Source organism: Pituophis catenifer, unplaced genomic scaffold, assembly GCF_029215685.1.
Source record: "Pituophis catenifer annectens isolate HBS135680 unplaced genomic scaffold, rPitCat1.0.hap2 SCAF_19, whole genome shotgun sequence".
In the NCBI taxonomy this organism is placed as follows: Eukaryota; Metazoa; Chordata; class Lepidosauria; order Squamata; family Colubridae; genus Pituophis; species Pituophis catenifer.
Window position 1 is genome coordinate 478091 of NW_027256899.1, and position 22399 is coordinate 500489.

Sequence of the window (22399 nt, forward strand, 5' to 3'; positions counted from 1 at the left end):
TGTTGCTCCATACGTTCCTTCTATATTTTTCTCTTGCTAACATGCTCCCATTTCTCCAAGAAATTTGTCTCCTCACAATCTTCCACACATCCTTTATTTCAAGAAAAATAGTTGGCTCACTCATACATGGAGAAGAGCTTGGACCATTTTCTATGTTTGGACTGTGGAAAATGTTAAAAGTTGAAATTCCTCAGTCTCACATTTACACATTTCTTCTGGCTGTAAGCTGCTCCTTTGTGAAGAATTCAAAAATTTCCAAATTTGAAACATATACATATGATTTTCTTTGACTCCTGCGTACTATCTAAATGGAAAGAATATCTTTCAAATTCTTCCAATATCACAATGGTGTTATATCTCATGTTTTTACATTTATTCTGCCCGTAAGATGCTCCTTTGTGTTGAGGTCTGGCCTCAGAAGGATAATGTAGCACTTGGGGATGAAGATGCAGCCCAGCAGACCAGCACTGGAGGCCAGGATGGAGAAGACCTGCACAGCCACCATGGATTTCCCTTTGGTGCTCAGGTAGGTGGGCACAAAAGTCACCCAGACACTGCAGAAGACCAGCATGCTGAAGGTGATCAGCTTGGCTTCGTTGAAGGCCCCAGGCAGGTTCCTGGCCAGGAAAGCCACCGTGAAGCAGATGGCAGCCAGGAAGCCCATGTAGCTGAGGGTGACGTAGAACATGACAACGGCCCCTTCGTTGCATTGCAGGATGATCTCTCCAGGCTGGGAGTGGAGGTCAGAGTCAGGGAAGGGGGGAGAAACTCCCAGCCAGGTGGAGCAGATGACAATTTGGACTGCAGAAGAAGAAAGGATGATGGAGTTGGCCAAGCTCTTCCCCAACCATCTCTTCACTCGGTTTCCTGGTTTTGTGGCCAGGAAGGCCAACACCACCATGATGGTTTTGGCCAAGAGAGAAGAAACGGCAACTGAGAAGATGATGCTGAAGACTGTCTGTCGGAGAAGGCAGGTGGCTTTCCTTGGTTGACCAATGAAGAGAGAAGGAGACAAGAAGCAAAGCAGGAGGGAGACCAGGAGGATGTAGGAGAGGTCCCTGTTGTTGGCTTTGACAAGGGGAGTTTCTCGGTATTTAATAAAGATGATTAAAACAAGGTCTGTGATTAAGAACAAGAATAGGGCAAAAGAGACCAGGATGATGCCCAGATGTTCCTCATAAGAAAGGAAGGTTATGACTTTGGGGATACATTGGACTCTGGCCTCATTTGGGTATTTATTGTCTGGACACTTGGTGCATTTTTCTGTATCTGAGAAAGCAAAAAAGCAATATATCTTTAATATTATGTCCTTTTCTCTTGCAAGAAAAACCTTCTTGGATAACAGCTGATACCACCAGGCATTTTCCAAGAAGTATTTCTTAGCTATTTCATTAAAAAGAGCATAAGAATGATATTTTTTTAATTAAAAAATGTAGCTAGGTATATGAAGTTGAGGGAGGTTCTAGGATGTTAATTATTTCCTGTGTAATGTGTAGAATCTTCATAGGAACCTACATTATTAGAGGTTAATAATGAATCATATAATCTTTTTAGGCAAACATCCTGAGTCCTGTCACATGGCAGTCAATATCCTGGATTTAGAGGAAACCTACAGTATCTTGTAACATCTGGAAGCAACCTGGAATTAAGGAGAAACTTCCTATCAGTGAGAGCAATTAGCCAGTGGAACAGCTGGCCTCCAGAAGTTTTGGGTGCTTCAACATTGGAGGTTTTTAAGAAGATAATGGACAGTCACTTGTCTGAAATGGTCTAGGTTCGCCTGCTTGAATAGGGGGCTGGACTAGAAGACCTCCAAAGTTCCTTCTAGCTCTATTCTGATTGATTGATTGACTGATTGATTGATTGATCTACATGACTGGCAGACTATTTGTGTAATGAGTTCCCCCCATAACTATCCACAGCACCAGATTATGGACCAGTGACACCTTCTCAGTGATCCTCAAGGGAGGCCAATAAACAATGAATTGCAAGGTCTTTCAGAAGGTGGACCTGAAACAATTCATCAAGTTTCAAAGATCTCAGAGGTTCCTAGAAAGGTAAACTTAGCAGCACATATCCAGACTAAAAAGCAGAAGAGATATTTCCTCTGCTGTTAGTAAAGCTTGCCCAGTCTGCCACCCACTCTTCCCATCTCTTCCCAGCCCCTCCTTTCATCTCTTCCCAGCCCCTCCTTCCAAGTCTTTTTGATTTACTTCCGTTTAGATAAGAAATTGTGCAGGTTAAAAATAAAAAAAATACAGGTGAGCTTCAATCTGTCTTTTAACTTGCACTTTCATGAAAAGGTTCTGGATGGATCCAGTTCCACAAAGCCTCCCATTTTCCTCAGTGTCACCCACCTTCCTGAGTGGAGAAGGTCCCCTCCGGACAAGGAACGCAGTCATAGCAGCAAACTGGCTCTCCTTCTCGAGCCCTCTTGACAAATCCAGGATGGCAACTTTGAACACATTTGGACTGAGGCAGGGACTGAGCAGAAAAACAAGGAAAGAAAAGAAAATATGTTAGGACGCTCCATCCATGGAAAGTGGAGGTAGAAATAGATGGAGACAAGTAGCCTCTGGTCTTCACTGAGTAAATATGAAATCTCTGACTACTTCTAAAGAGATGCAGGAGGTAAAACAACTGGCAGATTCTTCCTTTAGTTCCTCCCTTTTGCTTTTGGAATTTAACATTACAATAAAGTACTTTTCTATTTAATAAAGTCTTGAGGGATGGAATAGAAAAAAATATTTAAGCATGATGACATATTCTTATAAAAATTGAGAATAAAGTATACTGTAAAAATTTTAGGAAACTTTTATTCCATTAGATTTTTTAATGTAGAATAAAACTATGATGAAGAAAAAACCCTCTGACCAGTAGGATCTTGAAAGGTTTCCATAAAACATGGCAAAGCTACTCCACTTAAGTCCCGTCTCTTGAAGAGCTTCCATGAGATGACACCACCTGGCATGGGAGGCCAACCACCCTGGTGACTCTCGGCTTTGCCCACTTGAAATGGGACCTCTGGCTTTGGAAAACGGAGAAAAGACACCAAAATTTCTCTCACCTTATTGAGCAACTTTAGCCGTGAAAGAACATCTTGGTTGATAAAAAATCTCTGTCTTACAAAATACCCCAGAGTCCCTAGCTTGGGACCCTCAGGGAGAACGAAGATGCTGTCAAACATCAGATCTGCTGTTATCTCTCCATTTTGGTCCAAGTACAGTTTTCTCTCAGAAATATTGAAAAACTCGTTCTTCTCCAGAAATGGATGAAACTAGAATGGGAACATCCAGGAATTTGAACAGCAGAAAACTTTTTTTCTTATGCCACATTGAATCTTTCTTCTACAATTGTCTAATCTCCAAATATGCTTAATTAGGACACAAATACTGCCATTATCTTCAGAAGTGAATGAAAAAGTTTGAGAAAGATTTGTCAATCATATACTGACAAAATATAGAGATAATTGACAACATTTGTCAATTATAAGCAACATTCTAGAGCAGATGACAAATAAAATGATCAGAGAGAAAAGAAGTTGATTCATAAACTCTTTGAACACAAGAGGTTGATTCCCAGAAAGCATGGGTTGATCAAGAAGAAAGTTGTCAGGCTAATCTTCTCCCTGGTCATCCGGATGGAGAACACCTCCAGATGTCCTAATTCTACTTGATTGTAATGCGACATTAACAAAATTTTGCAGATCTGAAAGAACAAATCTCCCACCAACTTTTTTCTCAGCTTGAAGAGTTACCCAGGATCCTTTCTGAGTTTCTTTCTCTCCCATTATGCAACTGCAGGATTCTCCCTCTTCTCTGATCCTTCCCTAGGCAGCCTCTCTTCCCCTCATCCCAAAAGTCATTCTCACACATTTGCACTTTCTAAATAGATTATGGGAACTCTGGTGATATAACTGGATTTCAGTAAAGGACGCACAAACAATCGTGTGATGTGATTAGAAACCTGATGGGTGGATTGTATGATAACTAAGTGAATAAAAACGTCTTCAAAATGATACTCAAATAATTGTTAACCCTTTTTCATCTTTCCTATGAAACCTGAAGGTGATGGATAACAATTTGCCATTGGTCATCAATTTTTCTATGTTGACATTAATACGGTAATTAAAACGATCTTCGAGTAAGCTAATTTGATGTGATTTTTAGTATAGTATAGTTTATTGAATAGCCCGAAGGCCTTTTCAAACAAAACAGAAAAGAAAAAGGGAAAAAGAGTAAGCTAATTTGATGTGATTTAAAGACTATAAAGTCTTTCAATTTACAAGCCTTAATTGAAACTTCATTTAAAAAGTTTGATAAAATAACAATGGTTTTAAATCAACTTAAAGACGATAATCAGAAGCAAGCAACAATTGTTGAATCGTATGGATTGGATGGATGGACTGGAACCTAATTTGCTGCTGGCATCCCGAATGGAGGAGTCTGGTTTGAAGGCAGGCTGCTTGGAGAGGGCTGGAGAGGCCATGGACCCTGAAGACTCAAAGTGGGCAGAACGGATGGCTGAAGAAATGGATTCTTTCAAGAAGATTGAGGGAGATTGGGGAATGGACTTGTCATATTTAACAGGAAAACAAGTTTCAATTTACAGGAAGTCCTGTGACTTTGGGAAATGGAAAGCAGTTGTTGGAAAAGATCCTAATTAAAATTTTAAAGAAATGCATTATTATTAAGACTCAAACAAAGGTGTTTAACCCTGGACAGATTCTGGATGGATCAGAGATAATGATTGTGGTGGTCTGGGGTAGATAAGAAGCCCCTGTAAATTGTCTGTGAGTTAAATATAATAGCAGATAACAGACAATTTTGAAGTTTTTAAATTTAACTTTATTGTTGGATTGCCTGTTAAATATGTTTTTTATATACAGCAGATAGCTGACAAGTCAAGTGGTTGCAAATATGTGTGTAGAAGTTTATAATTTTGGGCCTATTTTGCAAGGGGGAGAAACTATTATTGCTGTATTGTATTCAACTGGGGGGACAATATGCATGTTTTTGTCTGTTTTTAATGCACAATTTTTAAAAAATGTTTTGTCTAGTTTTTTTTTTGTCTTTGTAATAGTTTTATTTTCCAAAACTTGCATTTTACCTTTTGAATAAAATAAAATTTAATAAGAGGAATATCAAGTTTCCAGAAAAATGTTTATGATTTCCACACAGAGAAAAGTGCATGAGTAAAAAGCAGTAGAAAAATATCTAGTTTTCAGCAACTAGGACTTGACTAACAATAGAGTCTCATATAAGAACATGAATGATGGACTGGAAGAAGGAGGAGGGATACCAAACTTGATATGCATGTTTGTGAAAATGATCTGAAAACTGGAAACAGAATCTGAGTCAGCCGGGAGATGTTCATGGAAAGAAGGCAAATGTAGCCATAAGAATCTCAGGAAGTGAATGTTCTGGTTTAGGGAGACCCCAACTCAAGGACCAGGTCCCCTTGCAGGCACCACGAGTGGAGGAGAATTTGCTGTTTTAGAGCTGAGCCAGTGAAGCAGAGAAGTTCAATCTCCTCTTCATGGATTGTCTGAATGCAAAGACTGAGCAGTCATCAGTCAGAGAAGCTTTAACTGGGATTCCTGCGGAGAGGAGGGGTTGGGCTAGATGGTCTCAGGGTCTCCTCCAAATGTATGAAGGTTGTCATGCCATAACATGTATCTATTGTGCTGTTGTTGCTGTAGCCCCACATTATATTTGATTCTCACTCTTTGCACTTCCTCAGTTTCTCCGTGCCCTTTTCTCCCAATGAAACATCCAGACGCACCCCAGGCTCCCTTTCACTGGAGGAGAATAGGGGGGTTTAGCTGCCTGTTGAGCTGCAAACAGACCCACCTGCAGTGGGGACGGAACAAAGGGGAAATTCCACCATCCTCATCACAAATCCACAAATACAAGAATTTATTTAAGAAAAAATACAGCATTTTCAAATGAGCAGAGTTTAATATTAAAATGCCATGGTATCTACTCTTTAGAACCATTATTCCCTGAGCAATTGAATTGGACAGATCTGTTGAGTTGGTTCCCCTTCCTTCTCCTCTGAATTCCTCATCCAAAGGATCTAAGATCAATGGATCCATATAGGGATCCCATACCTGCCATGGCTGCAGCCTTCGAGACCCCAAACTCTTTTCTCCCTCCTTCCTTCCCCATCTTGATCTGGAGGAATAAGCAGCTTTCAAGGCCTGGACCAGAGTCTGAATGATACTGTAAAAGTAATAGTGATTTGGGGCCCGGATCCTGGTCCTTTTCTCCTGGGTCTCCTGTGGGGCTTTCTGGGTGCATCTTCTGCGGCCTTTGACAGAAAAGACGTTCTTTGAAAGAGAACAGCGGAAATAAAGATCTTGAAACTTTTCTTCCACAAAGAAATGGGGTTCAAAGGCAGAATCCTTTGGCCTTTCTTTTAACAGATAACGAAAGTTCAAAATATTATGGATGTTTTTGAGAAGTCTATGCTTGTTTAATGTATAATCTACAAAACTTGTGAGGATCCAGACTTTCCCTTCAATGGGTCCTGGCAGACGCATAAATGTTAAATGGAAAGGAAGAATTCTGTCCCAAATGGAAACATTTTCTATGAAGTGAACAAAGACGTTGACTTGTCTCCACTTAGAGAGGGAATCCCTGAGGGATGCTGTGTATCCAGTTGTTGAGAACAGTTGTGATATAACAACACAAATTCCACTCCTGACAAGCACAGGAGGAAAAATCCTCATGAATTTCTCTCCATTTTCTGTGTCTGAAGCAAAGAGGCCAATCAGGGTCCATCTGAAATGGAGGAGCAGGTGGACAATTGCTGGGTACTGGATCCCTTCTTTGGGATTCATCCGGTGGAAAAAGGGGAATTTGCTTTTATCACTCAGAGCCTCTGAAGCAATTGTATGACTGATCTGAAAAAGCAATGAAGAATGCTGTGTTATATTTGGGGTCAGATCAAATCCAAAATATTAGATTTTAATAAATCCAACCTGGTTCTCCTGAATGTGTTAGAATAGTTTGTTAATCAGACATTGTTTAAAATATTAAAGACAGAATATTAGCAAGATTGTATCATAATAATGGAAAATAATAAGCAAATTAAAAAACAATAAAAATGTAAATCATATTACTGTATCACCTCTACAATTTATCAGGGGGATAAATTGGGAGCCCCAGACCTGTGGAACGAACTGCGCCCGGAAATTCGTAAGATTTCTGACCTCCGGGTATTTCACTGCGCACTCAAGACCCTATTGTTCCGCCAGGCTGGGTTAGCAACATAATTTTAAATTGGATGTTTTAAATTTTTGGGGTTTTAAATTAAGCCAAATTTATTTAATACTTTTAAATTATTTTAAATTGATGTTTATTCTGTTTTTAAATAGGCTGTACACCGCCCTGAGTCCTTCGGGAGAAGGGCGGTATAGAAATAAAATTATTATTATTAATATTAATATCACAATTACATTAACACGTGCAAACTGGAGTATTCTATTCCAATAAAGGGCCTATTATAATTTTCCAGAATTGCTGCATCTTTTTTTGCTTCTATATCCCAGATTCTTTCTGGAGGAAATTTTTTAACTTCTTTCTCCAGTTTTCTACAAGAAACAGGCAGACCTCAAAGCCTAATAAGATTTGTCAGTTGCATAATCCAAGTTTGGTCTTTAATTGAAGTTTTGTCTGTTCCAACAGCCACAATTTTCAGAGTCTGCCAGTTTCCATAGATTACATTTTATGCCAATGCCCATATTTTCTGAATTTAGACAAAGCAGAAATGGTGTAAATTCCCAAATCAGCTCTGAGGGCAGCAGCTGGAGTCCTTTTGTCCACCCCAAGATCCTCCTCAGAGGCTGAGATTGGGTTGGTTCTGCTGGTGGTTTCTCTCTGGAGCCCCAAACATCAGATTGATGTAAGAACATGGGGGAAAACTGGGCCTCAGATACTTTAATAATTGGGGCTGAGGAAGCTGGAGAGCTGTGAGGTTTTCATTTAAGCACCACTTTCACTCCTGCCCTTTCTCTAACTGAGCTCCTTGGATGATGAGGGAGCCAAGATTCAGGCTCAGAGAAAACAACCCCAGGTAAGGAAAGGTGTTACTTGCTCTACTGGATTACCCTCAAATAGGCATCTATGGCTATGATGTTGTTTTCCAAAAACCATCACTTTTGAACTTGATTTATTAATTATCAGGTAATTATTATGACAAAAGAAATCAAGTCTTCTTCACAGGGTATACAATCCAATATTTAAATGTGATAATATCATATTATCAGTGCAATCAGTGTGTTCCAATAAGTCTTTAGCAGGCTAAACATGTGTACCTATAGCAGAACATATAACATAATAAAAGGGTTGGAAGGGACCTTGGAGGTCTTCCAGTCCAACCCCCTGTTCAAGCAGGAAACCAGGCATAATAGCAGTAACTGTGAGAGGGATCCTGGAGTCTTAGTGGACAACCAGTTAAATATGAGTCAAGAGTGTGCAACGGCAGCCAAAAAAGCCAATGCAATCCTAAATTGCATTAACAGAGGGATACAATCAAGATCAAGAGAGGTACTAATACCACCCTACAAAGCCTTAATAAGACCACACCTAGAAAACTGCATCCAGTTTTGGTCACCACACTATAAAAAAGATGTTGAGACTCTAGAAAAAGTGCAGAGAAGAGCAACCAAGAGGATTAGGGGACTGGAGGCTAAAACATACAATGAACGGTTGCAGGAACTGGGCATGGCTGGTCTAGTGAAGAGAAGGACCAGGGGAGACACGATAGCAGTCTTCCAGTATTTGAGGGGCTGCCACAGAGAGGAGGGGGTCAAGCTATTTTCCAAAGCACCCAAAGGCCGGACAAAGGCCGGACAAGGAATAATGGATGGAAACTGAACAAGGAGAGATTCAACCTGGAAATAAAGAGATAAAGTTGCCTTCAGAAGTTGTGGGAGCTTCATCCCTGGAAGCTTTCAAGAAGAGACTGGACCGTCATCTGTCAGAAATGGTGTAGGGTGTGCTTGGATTAGATGACCTAAAAGGTCCCTTCCAACTCTGTTAATCTGGATCTATCTATACTATTCCAGACAAGTGGCTGTCCAGTCTCTTCTTAAAAGCCTCCAGTGATGGACCACCCACCATTTCTGAAGGGGAGACGTTCCATTCCTCACCATTAGGAAATTTCTCCTTAGTTCTAGGTTGTTTCTCTCCTTGTGTAAGGATCGCCTCTCCTTCTAACTTCAGAAAGTAAGAACTCTTGAAACGTGTTTGTTCAAAAGGATTTCTTTTATTAAGAAGAAGTGACAGCCATCCAGATAAAGCACGATCTGAATACCCTTAGGCAAGACAAGTAGGATTAAAGCAGTAGAGACCCCTCCCTTTAAGTCAGAATGTAGATTTTAGCCAATACACAAGTGTAAAAATGTTTTCTTTGCTAGCTTCTCTGAGAACTCGAACAAACATGCATTCCCACCATTTACTTTAAAGTGAGACAACCCACATGGCTATCATAAAAATTCCTCCAGGTGAAGGGGATCTCAGGGATCTTTGGCGCCAGGATATTGGTTGTAAAATATCTGATGACACAGGCCATGCTAGTAAATTGAATCCAAGTCTCCCCCTTCTTCCAATTGAGTGGCAGTATCACTTTTAGGGATCTGACATGCTACCCTCCTTAGAAACCAAAAGGATCCACCTGTAAAACAAATATACACAATATTTCATGATAGTATATTAACAAGGGTTGTTAGGATATTGGGAGTGAAATTTTCTCAGTAAAATTGGAGCCCTAACATGGTGTTTAGTGACCCATTCATTGTGTGCTGATGGCAAATGTTTCCAAGCAACTTAAGTATTGGATTTTCCCTCTGTGGATCCTAGAATCAGGGATTCCCTTGATCTCAAAGTGTTGTTCATGTTCAATCATGATGGGAACAGGTGGTGTAGATGCAGGTGGTCTGAGGGATGAGGTTACTTTTCGTTTGAGTAAACTGATATGGAATACTGGGTGGATCTGCCTGAGTGTCTTTGGAAGAAGTAGCTCAACTGCTACTGGATTGATGATTCTAGTGATGGGGAAAGGTCCAATGAACTTTGGCCCTAGTTTCTTTGAAGGTTGTAATGATTTCAAGAATTTTGTAGATAAGTATACTGTGTCTCCAATGTGAAAAGGTTTGGGTTCCATCCTTTTCTTGTCAGCTTGAATCTTAAAAGCTTCTCTAGCTTCCTGTAAGGCTAATCTAACCACTGGCCACGTGTTTTGCAAATTATCCATACACTCCTTAAGTGATGGGATGGTTGGTTCTTCCGTGGGTTGTTTAATTTAATTTAATTTAATTTAATTTAATTTAATTTAATTTAATTTAATTTAATTTAATTTAATTTAATTTAATTTAATTTAATTTAATTTAATTTAATTTAATTTAATTTAATTTAATTTAATTTAATTTAATTTAATTTAATTTAATTTAATTTAATTTAATTTAATTTAATTTAATTTAATTTAATTTAATTTAATTTAATTTAATTTAATAATTTAATTTAATTTAATTTAATTTAATTAATTTAATTTAATTTAATTTAATTTAATTTAATTTAATTTTTTAATTTAATTTAATAATTTAATTTAATTTAAATACCGCCCTTCTCCCAAAGGACTCAGGGCGGTGTACAGCCAATCTAATAAAAACAAAACAATATGAATATTAAAAACAATATTAAAATAGATTAAATTCATTTTGGCCTAAAACAATTTAAAATCATATATAAAATCCCCCAGAACAAGACAAATTGAAATAAAAATTAAAATCAATTCAAAATTGAGGAAGTTAGGCTAGCCCGGCTTGATGGAAAAACAGCGTCTTGAGGGCCCGCCGGAACATGCGCAGGTCCGGAATCCTCTGGATCTCTGGGGGTAGCTCATTCCACAGGGCTGGTGCTCCCACAGAGAAGGCTCTCCCCCTGGGGGTCACCAGCCAGCACTGCCTGGCCGACGGCACCCTGAGGAGACCCTCTCTGTGGGAGCGTACTGGCCGGTGGAAGGCAATTGGCGGCAGTAGGCGGTCTCAAAGGTATCCTGGTCCTATGCCATGGAGCGCTTTAAAGGTGGTCACCAACACCTTGAATCGTACCCGGAAGACCACCGCAGCCAGTGCAGCTCGCACAGGAGGGGGGTCACTTGGGAGTGCCACCTCGCTCCCATAACCACCCGCGCGACTGCATTCTGGACCAGTTGGAGCTTCCGGGTACTCTTCAAGGGGAGCCCCATGTAGAGAGCATTACAGTAGTCCAGGCGGGATGTAACAAGGGCCTGAGTGAATGTGCATAAGGAGTCCCGATCCAGGAAGGGATGCAACTGGCGTATCAGGTGAACCTGATAAAAAGCCCCCCTGGCCACGGCCATCACATGGTCTTCTAAGAACAGCCTAGTGTCCAGGAGGACTCCCAAGTTGCGAGCCCTCTCCTTGGGGGACAGATGTTCACCCCCCAATAGTCAGTGATGGTGTCATCTGACTATATCGGGACGCCGGAAACCACAGCCACTCGGTCTTGGGAGGGGTTGAGCCTGAGCCTGTTGCTCCCCATCCAGACCCGTACAGCTTCCAGACACTGGGACATCACTTCCAAGGCATCACTGGGATGGTCCGGGGTGGAAATGTACAGCTGAGTATCATCAGCGTACTGATGGAAGCTCACCCCAAAACCACGGATGATCTCACCCAGCGGCTTCATATATATGTTGAACAGGAGTGGCGAGAGGACTGACCCTTGTGGCACCCCACAAGTGAGGCGCCTTGAAGTCGACCTCTGCCCTCCTGTCAACACAAACTGTGACCGGTCAGAGAGGTAGGAGGAGAACCACCATAAAACGGTGCCTCCAACCCCCAACTCCCCCAGTCGGCGCAGTAAGATACCATGGTTGATGGTATCAAAAGCCGCTGAGAGATCTAATAGGACTAGGACAGAGGAGCAACCTCTGTCCCGAGCCCTCCAGAGATCATCCACCAGCGCGACCAATGCCGTTTCCGTGCTGTACCCAGGTCTGAAACACGACTGAAACGGGTCTAGATAGACAGTTTCATCCAGGTACCGAGGGAGCTGTCGCCCCACCACACTCTCAACAACCTTCGCCACAAAGCGAAAGTTGGAGACTGGACGGTAGTTTGCCAAAACAACTGGGTCCAGAGAGGGCTTCTTGAGGAGAGGCCTCACCACCGCCACTTTCAAGGTGGCAGGAAAAGAGCCCTCACTCAAAGAAGCGTTAGTAATCCCCTGGAGCCAGCCTCGTGTAACCTCCCGGGAGGCCAGTACCAGCGAGGAGGGACACGGGTCCAACAAACATGTAGCGGTGCTAAACCCACTCAGAACCCTGTCCATGTCCTCGGGAGCAACAGAGTCAAACTCCTCCCAGATAACGTTCTCAAGACCGCCCTCCCACACCCCGTCTGAAACCACCCAGTCGGAGTCCAGGCCATCCCTAATCTGAGTGATTTTATCGTGCAGATATTGCACAAAATCCTCGGCCCTGCCCTGCAAGGGGTCTTTCCGAGTTCCCTGTTGGAGTAGGAGGTGGGTCACCCTGTTTCCTTGAACAGAGAAAGGCAACTTATAGGGAGAACCACTACAAAATATTTCACAGATGGTATTTAGCTCCACCTAGATTAGCAAAAATATTTCCTAACGCCTCAGGAATTTGTTGGAAGTGTGGAAAGGAGGTTGGCACCTTCTTTCATATGTGGTGGTCCTGCTCAGAGACAAAAAAGTTCTGGACAAAAATACGAACTTGGCTGCGGGAAATAGTGGAAGAAGATATAAAATTATCTCCAGAAATTTTCTTACTAGGAATGATGGGAGATGGACTCTCTAAGGACAAGATACAATTAATTATACATATTATAACAGCGGCCAGATTAATTTTTGCAAAATACTGGAAAGAAAAACAAATACCTCCAGAGATGACAATAATAAATAAAATATTGGAATGTGCAGAAATGGCAAAATTAACCAGTATGCTCAAAGATGATGAGAATTCAAAATTTAAGGCAGTATGGGAAAGGTGGTATAAATGGTGGAATAATAGAACAAGACTATAAGGATATGCCTATTTCTAATAATGATAGATTTGAAGATACTTGTTGTGTATATACTGTATATATGTAATCGCACGATACCTCAGATGTTACCTGAGATTTGATATTTTCTTTTTTTAAAAAAACCTTTTTTAAAAAATCAATAAAGTATATATTAAAAAAAAGGAAGTGGGTCACCCTGAACAGGGTGGCCAGGCGGTTATCTGCTGATGCAATCAGAGTGGAGAAGTACCTAGACTTTGCCACCCTGATCGCCACTAGGTAGGTCTTGATATAAGACCTCACCTGTGTCCGGTCGGATTCGGAACGGCTGGTCCTCCAACCACTCTCTAGGCGTCTTTTCCGGCGCTTCATCTCCCTCAGCTCCTCAGTAAACCAAGGAGCTAAGTGAGCGCAACACCAAATCAGCGGCCGCAAAGGCACGATGCAGTCCAAAGCCCCAGCCACCTCCCTATCCCAGGAGGCCACCAGGTCTTCAGCCGAGTCATGTGCCATCACCTCCGGGAATGGCCCAAGCTCCATCTGGAATCCATCTGGATCCATCAGGCGCCTGTGGCAGAACCATTTCATTGGTTCTGCCTCCCTGCGGCAGGGTGTAGCAGTATGAAAATCAAGCCAAAGGAGAGAATGATCCGACCATGACAAGGGTTCTATTCCTATTTCCCCTATATCTAGGTCATTCAACCACTGACCAGAGATAAAAATCAGATGCAGAGTGTTTCCCCCCGTGTGAGTGGGGCCATGACTTACTTGAGTTAAGTCCATGGCCGTCATGGAAGCCATGAACTCCTGAGCCACTGCAGACGTCTCGCCGACAGATGGCAGATTGAAGTCTCCCATCACCATCAACTGGGAGTCTCCACCGCCACCCCGGCTATTACGTCGAGCAGCTCAGGCAGGGTCGCTGCCATGTGGCAGGGAGCCAGGTACGTAAGCAGCAGACCCAATTGCCCACCACAGCCCCACTTCACAAGGAGGGACTAACAACCGGCTATCTGAGGTACAGTGGCCTCCCTTGGAACAAGATCCTCTTTTATAATAACCGCTACTCCCCCACCCCTTCCACCCCTTCCCTGAGCCCTTGGCTGGTGGAAAGCCCAGAAACCTGGTGGGCACATCTCAACGAGGGGGAACCCCCTCTCCGGGCCCAACCAGGTCTCCGTGACACCTGCCAGGTCTGCACCCCCTCCCGAACCAGATCACAAATGAGGGGGGCTTTATTGGTCACGGACCTGGCAATACACAACAACAGCCTCAGGCCTGGGTCCCGGGGATCCGTGCAACCCAGATCCCGAGAGGAGCACTGGGGGTCGGGTTGCACCACCGCTTGTAACCAGCAAGTGAGCGCCTCGGAGACACGATGTGGCCCCCTACTCCCACCATACCTGCCCCTCCCACTCACAGTACCGATGGTCAAGCCCTCCTTAGTCCCCAATTTCGCACCTCCCGCATCGCCCTCCGCCTGGTCACCGCCCCCCTCCTGTGGGGTTTCCCCCAACCCCACATAACCACCCCCCCCTTAAAATTCCCCCTAAAAATCTCCTCATGAGACTCCTCAACCCCTTTGTTGCATCATGCCACCTCTCAGGGTTCCAAAACCTGTCCTTAAGGTGGGCCCTCGATAGCGAGGAGGGCCAGGCCTGCGAGAAGGGGGAGTCTCACAGTGCCAAGAGTTCAGCTGCGGTATATGTCATTCAGTTGGGCGGTAAGTGAAGGATGGCAAGGGGACCGATGATCTATGGTAGTGTAACAGTCCATTATTTCCAGTGGATTCCACTGCCCTCTCACAGCAGTAGGAGGAGTCTCCAGGCAGTTCCACATAGTCCTGAGGGCAATGTCCAAGCCGTCCTCTCATGGCGGCTGCCTGGCTGATGTAAAAAATTGATGACCTGGCCCATCTGACATGGCTATTCCCTCACTGATCTCATAACGGCTGTCCTACATCTTCTCCCACTAGGGGTCAAGTTGTAAAAAGATATGCCATTCAGCAGGTACCACTCCCCCGGGGGAGAAAGACAGATTGTCCGGAGGCAGGGGGGTGGATGACAGTCCTTTTTTTTTCTCCCAAAGGCCAGGTCGATGATACACCCGTCACACGCTGCAGTATTTGCCACATAATCAGGGCGGGAGAGGGAGAGGGGGAGGGCAAGGGGGGGAACATCCAAGGGGACCAGAAACCGGTCGACCTCCAGCCCCCCTGACCCCATATCTCTTCCACCCTCCAACCTTCATGGCTTCAATCTCAGGTCTCCAGAGTCAATGCAGGACCGGTGTTAAAGTCCTGTTTCCCAGCCCAAACCTTCTGAGGTAGAGTTCCCACACAGACTTCCTCTGTCAGCCTCTATCAGCCTCTGTTGGCCTCTGCCTCCACCACGAGCCTCTACCTCCAGTTCCTCCTATCGACATCACAGTTGCGGCCGCCATTGCCCACCGCCGCTGGCCACCGCGCCAGCCACACCAGGATCCCAGGAGAATCTTTTCCCCCCATCCACATCCCCAAGTCTCCAAAATGTTTGGGGGGGATCCGAGGGGGTCGCCAGGTCCCTGCGCTACTGTCACAGCCGCCATTGCAGCCGGTGTCGCCGCCGCCGCCCTGGCCACTGCTTTCTCCAACACCGGGAGGCTCCTGTTGATCCGGTGTCTTGGTTACGGCCACCATTGCCCGCCGCCGCCAGCCACCGCATCAGCCTCACCAGGATCCCAGCAGAATCTTCCCCCTCCTCCACACCCCCAGGTCTCCAAAATGTTTGGGGGGGATCCGAGGGGGTCGCCAGGTCCCTGCGCTGCCATCGCAGCTGCCATCGCAGCCGCCGCCCTGGCCGCCACTTCCTCTGACACCGGGAGGCTCCTGTTGATCCGGAGGCTAGGCCGTCTCTCCCCCGGTGCTCCTGGCACTCCCGGAGTTCCGCATACCCAGCCACAGGTGTTTCGGGGGAAGAAAAAGATCTTCCCCGTCTGGGTGGGGTCCCCTAACTGGGGCTGGGGGTGGCGATGTTCATGCCATCCCCCAAAGGCCCCCCCATTGTCCGATCTTCAGCTTACTTGCAACGCGATCTTCTTACCGCCGCCATCTTGGCGCATGCGCAGATGGTTCAGTTCAGGCATGGGGCTGAAATCCTGGCCTGTTGCTACTCTAAAAGGGGTAAAACCAGTGCTTGAATGTACAGCATTATTAAACGCAACTTCAGCAAAAGGCAAAAGTTTGGTCCAGTTATCCTGTTGAAAATTAATGAAACATCTTAAATATTGTTCTAGCACCAAGTTCAAAATTTCAGAATTACCATTAGTACACGGATGAAAAGATGTGCTCAACCCCTGGCCAGTACCAAGTAAGCCCAAAAATGTCCTCCAAAAGTTGGAGGTGAATTGAACCCCTCTGTCAGAGATGATCCTTTGTGGAGCCCCATGAAGTCGATAAATGTGCATTAGGAATAATTTGGCTAAACTTTTAGCAGTTGGGATCTTTTGGCAGGGTATAAAATGTGCCTGTTTTGAAAATAGGTCTGTCACCACCCAAATGACCGTATTTCCCTCACTGTTTGGCAATTCTACAATGAAATCCATAGCGATCTCTCTCCAAGGCGCTGCAGGTTCAGCTACCTTCTGCAATAGACCTGGGGATTTCCCCTGACGTCTTTTTGCTGCTGCACAAATGGGGCAGCTAGCTACATAGCTTTCTATGTCCTTTTTTAGCGATGGCCACCAAAATTGTCTTTTAATCAGGTGTAAAGTTTTCACAAACCCAAAATGTCCAGCTAATTTGGAGTCGTGGCACCTTACCATTAAGCATAGTCTTTGGCTTGCAGGAACATACAACTTCCCCCCCACCCAAGCCAAGTCTTCTTTCATCAGACAGCTGGATTTGTTGTTCAAAAACCATTCATCAGTGGCCAATGCTTGTTTAAAATTTTGGGTGATGTCATTGTCTGTCACTGTTTCTTGTTTTTCCTGGGATCTGGTGACTACTTTAGTGGCTAGTTGACTGTTTTGTACTATAGGTTTGATTACGTCTGACCTTGCACGAATGTATTGCGGTTTTCTGGATAGCGCATCCGCCAGAAAGTCCCCCCCCCCGGGAGGTATTTTAGAGTAAAATCAAACCGTTTAAAGTACTGAGCCCATCGTACTTGTTTTGGGGAGAGTTTCCTTGGGGTCTTTAGGGCTTCTAGATTTTTATGATCAGTCCAGACTTCAAAAGGGGTCTTACTGCCTTCTAGGAAGTGCCGCCAGGTTAACAATGCCCAACGAACTGCATATGCCTCTTTCTCCCAATGGCCCACCTTTGCTCAGTCTCATTCAACTTTTTGGATGTGTAAGCGCAGGGTTGTAGTTGGTCTTGCTCATTCTTCTGAAGCAGGACCGCTCCTATTGCCACATCGCTGGCATCTGCTTGTATGACAAATGGTTTCTCTGTGTCTGGGTGTTTTAGAATTGGTTCTGCTGAGAACAGCCGTTTAAGTTTTTCAAATGCCGCCTGGCATTCCATAGTCCAGTTCAATGGCTGCTTTGGTTTAGGATTGTCCTCCCCCTTTGTTTTTAAGAGCTTGGTGATGGGGAGGGCAATCTGAGTGAAAGCAGGGATAAACTGGCGGTAAAAGTTGGCAAAACCCAAGAAGCTCTGTAGCTGTTTATGCATGCATGGAGGCTCCCAATCAAGTACAGCCTGCACTTTTAGAGGATCCATCTCAACCCCCTGGTGTGAAATGCAGTATCCCAAATAGTCAATCTTCTCTTGGTGGAATTCACATTTGGAAAGTTTGGCATAAAGTTTGGCAGCGCGGAGTTTGTTTAAAACCACCCTGACTAGTTTTACATGTTCTGCTTTGGTCTCGGTATAGATTAAAATGTCGTCCAAATAGACCAGGACCCCTTTATATAAATGCTGATGCAGCACTTCATTTATTAACTGCATAAACACTGCAGGAGCTCCTTGCAACCCAAAGGGGAGCACCTTGAATTGGTAGCAGCCGAGGGGGGTGTTAAATGCTGTTTTCCACTCATCCCCCTCCTTAATTCTGACATGGTAGTAAGCCTCCCTTAAGTCCAGCTTTGAAAAAAATTTCCCTTTAGCGAGGTGTGCTAGCATATCTTTCATAAAGGGGAGGGGATACATGTTCTCCACACTGATCACATTTAGGGTCCGAAAGTCAACGCAGAGACGTTTTGAGCCATCTTTTTTCTCTCTAAAGAGCACTGGAGCTGCAATTTTTGGCTGGGCTGGCTTGATGAAATCCCTTGCTAGGTTTTTCTCAATAAATGTTCTCAGCTCTTCCAACTCCCTCGGTGACATGCTGTACATCTTGGGTTTAGGGAGTTTTGCACCAGGTAAGATTTCTATTGCAGTCAGTGGTGCAGTGGGGGGGGGGGGAGCTCATCTGAGGCTTTTTCGCTAAAAACCTCAGCCAAATCCTTGTATTCTATGGGTATGCCCTCAGTTGGTATGGCGTGACCAGGCATGGCTGTTTCTCAGTTCTCTGCCCCCTCAGTTCCTTTATGTGGATTCTCAGCAAAAGTCACATTCCTCTGAAATTTTATGATGCCTTGTTTCCAATTGATTTTTGGGTTCCATTTTTTCAGCCATGCAAGGCCCAGAACCAACGGCCATTCCATGCCAGGTGCCACTATAAAAGTAAGCATTTCCTTGTGGCTTCTGATGCCTATATGTAGAGGCTCGGTAGCAAAAGAAGCTGGCTCCCCTCCTGCTATTGACCCATCTAGTTGGCAGAAAGCGATGGGTTTTTTCAGCTTTTTTACATTAATCCCTAACTTCCCTACTAGGGATGGGCTGATCAAACAACGGGTGCACCCTGAGTCCACTAGGGTGGGGATATTTATCTCCCTGTTCTGGTTTGGGATAAATAGTCTTAAGGGGAGGGTAAGCGGTTTAATTGGTTTGCTTACCAGTGGTTGATCATCTGGATTGCTTCCGAACGAGTGTGATTCCTCCTGTTCAGATGCCAGGGTTTCCTCCCCAAAGAGGGGAGGGGATGGGAATTCTACGGTCTCCTTGCTCCTCAGGACAGTCTCCTTCCCACGCCGACCCGGTTTTGCAGGGCTCTCCCCAGTGGGTGGTTCCGGGCTGGTGTTTGCGAACGACACTCTGCAGCTCGGTGCCCCTCTTTTCCACACTTGAAACAGGCTGAAGATCTCGGAAAAAATGCGGTTTGTGATTTATGGGGATCTTGCTTCCATTGGGGTGGGGATTTCTTCCATGCTCTCCCCCCTTAATACTGGTTTCTGGCCATATCGATCTCAGCTTCTTTGGAGGTGACATACCATTCATGTAGGTGATTCAGTGCACCTCGGGCCACGCAGGCATTGTATAGATCATCACTCAGCCTGTCCTTGAAGCAGCTCACCAAAATATCTTCCGGCCAGTGCACACGACACGCGAGGTCCCGGAATTCTTCAGTATACTCTGCTACTGGCCGTCGCCCCTGCCTCACCACCTTAATGCGGTCGCGTGCTTTGCAATCTGCCAGTGGGTCCTCGAACCGACTCACAGGGCCATCATGAAACGGTCGAAATTCCGCAGTTCTGGTGCGTTGGCATTATGTAGGGTCACCATCCATCTGGCGGCAGCACCCTCTAGGGCTAGGGTCACAACTTGCACTCGGGATCCTTGGGTTTGGAAATCACACCCGTACTCTTGCATGTAAGTTAGCACATGTGCCACAAAGAATCCTAATTGTTGCGGTTCCCATCAAACTTCACTCCAAGGGGGGGGGGGAGTTTCTCTTTCCAGTTGCGGGAGTCGGGGCTGGTTGGGAATGGGCGCTGGTGTGCGTGCTGCCTGGGGGGGGGAGGGTTTTCTGGGTTTTCTCCCACTGTTGCTGCGCCATGTGCTCGATAGGTAGGCTCCAGGAGAGGGGTGCCTCCTGTGGCATCATCCGCGACTGCTGCCCTTTCCGCGCCCTTTGGTTGTTCTTCTGGCCCCCTTCGGATATTGAGATTTTCCAAAGTTTCCATCACCAATTGGGTTATATGCCTCTTCAGATAGTCCTCCCTTAGTGGAGTTTTGGTCAGTCCCCCCTGGTCAGCAAGGGCTTCTAGTTCCAGTTTCCACCCCGGTTTTCGGTTGCCACGGTTGAGGGTGACTCCTCTGGTTCTCTCATCCCAGCCATCTTTCTTCCTGATGCCAATTGACCAGCGGGGCTTTTCAGGATTCTCCAGGGTTACCTCATCCTCTCCGATGGGGTGCACGAAACAGGCATCTGACTGGGTGGCGGTTTCTGTCTCTCCCCAGCAATCGGTTTCTCCCAGCTCTCTGCTTCGTTCAGACATGGTTTGCAAGGTCCCCTCAGTAAAGCGAAGTGTCAGGCTGCCGATGTTGTCTCAACATCGCCGATCTCGCCTGGCTCCTTGGTTCACTGAGGAGCTGAGGGAGATGAAGTGCCGGAAAAGACGCCTAGAGAGCAGTTGGAGGGCTAGTCGTTCTGAATCGGACCGGACACTGGTAAGATCTCATATTAGGAATTACCTAGTGGCGATAAAAGCAGCAAAATCAAGCTGGCCTGGCCTAAATCTTCTCCCTTTTAAGTGTAAATTTTAATTTGTTTTAAATTACTGGGTATTTTAAATTCAGCCAAATTATTTAATTCATTTTATTCGATTTTAAATTTTTTGTATTTATGTGTTTTACTTCATTGCTGTTCACCGCCCTGAGTCCTTCGGGAGTAGGGCGGTATAGAAATTTAATTAATTAAATAAATAAATAAATCGCATTTCAAATGTACAATCTTTGATAAAAATCATCATTTATTGAGCACAACGATCTTTCCCTAACTCATTTGGTGCCAAGACTAATTTCCTGGCGCGAAACCCTCCCTTTCCTTTTTCCCTGTCTGTGCTTTCCATTGGCCATCTTCCAAGTCACTCTGTCAGTGCTCTACTATCTCAGCTCAAAGGAATGTCCCCTCTCCCTCTCGTCTCCCAGGAGATGTTGCCTCTAGAGAAAATAAGTAGGTGAAAAGTCAAATGCCCCCTTCTTCTCCTCCTATGGCAGCATTGAAGCAAATGCAGTTTGCAATGCTGACAATTTATATCTAAGACCTATAATCTTTTACTATCAAGCTTTATAGCCAAGGAGATAGTAAAGGATACGATGATAGCCTGGGGGAGAAACTTAGGAAAACCGATGCAACTTGAAGAATGGCAGGGAATATGGAATAGATCAATGAAATTGACACTATCAGCGGCATTTAAGGAGAACTTTTACAAAATGATTTATAGGTGGTACCTCCCACCAGCTGGAATAGCTAAAATGTTCCCTGGATCTTCGGACAAATATTGGAAGTGTAATTTGGCCAGGGGTACTTTTTTTCACCAGTGGTGGACCTGCCCTCAGATCAGGAAATTTTGGGAAAAGATTCAAAAATGGATGAATGAGATTACAGGTGCAAAGTTTCCCCTAACTCCAGATGCTTACTTACTCGGAATCAAACAAAAAGACATGGACAAACAAGATTGGCACTTATTTATCCATATTACAACAGCAGCGAGAATGGCACTTGCCCAGCAATGGAAAAATACAAACACACTATCAGATCAACTTATAATAAATAAGATATTGAATTGTGCCGAATTGAACAAATTAACGTATTTAATTTGAGAGAGAAAAAAGAATCCATATATTACAGTAATTGGGAACGCTGGTATACATGGTTAAAGAAGAGGACAAACAGAGTAAACAATAGAGTATTAAATACTTAGTTATAATTTGATAGCGTCTGGTATTCAAAATAGTCAATGTTATCTGAACAAAAAGATTTACCGGGATGTAACTATGAATAGGTATCTGGGGGATGTTATGACCCCCGGTCAGTCCTTTTTTGTGGTTGTCTCTATGTATTGTGTTGTTTATATGTTTTTTTATTTGTAAATAATTAATAAAGATTATTTAAAAAAAAAAGATTTTGGCTTGGGCCCTGTCTTCCCCACTGCTGCCTTTGGCGCCCCCTTGTGGAATGAGGAGGATGGCTGATCCCAAGTGCGGCCACCACGGATCCGGCTTCGGGCCAGGTCGATCTCCACGTCTGCTGCCGCCACGTACCAGCTCTGCAGATCTTCGGGGACCCCCCGCGCCCGGCAATCTTTGTAGATGTCCTCATTCAACCCATCTTTATAACTCTCTAATAGGGCCACTTCTGACTACCCTCTCATGAAGGGTGCCAGCTCGCGGAACTCCTGGGTGTACTCCGCCACCGATCTCCGGCCCTGGCAAATGCCCTTCATTCTGATTCTCACCTTTTGCTCGGCCAAGGGGTCCTCAAAACGTGTTCTGAGGGCTCTCATAAATTGGTTGTAATTTCTCAGCAGGGGGGA

General features: G+C 44.6%; 1 protein-coding gene across 1 annotated transcript; it reads right to left on the reverse strand.

The window, feature by feature from the left end:
• Positions 1 to 412: 412 nt before the first annotated feature.
• LOC139326230 (vomeronasal type-2 receptor 26-like) lies at positions 413 to 15734 on the reverse strand (the record flags this gene model as incomplete). The annotated part of the gene is made up of 5 exons (XM_070956387.1): positions 15460 to 15734; positions 13361 to 13658; positions 6113 to 6331; positions 2358 to 2484; positions 413 to 1269 (listed from the first exon to the last, which is right to left on the reverse strand). Coding segments are annotated over exons 1-5 (1776 nt in total), but the record flags the coding sequence as incomplete, so codon positions are not given.
• Between the last annotated feature and the right edge of the window lie 6665 nt (positions 15735 to 22399).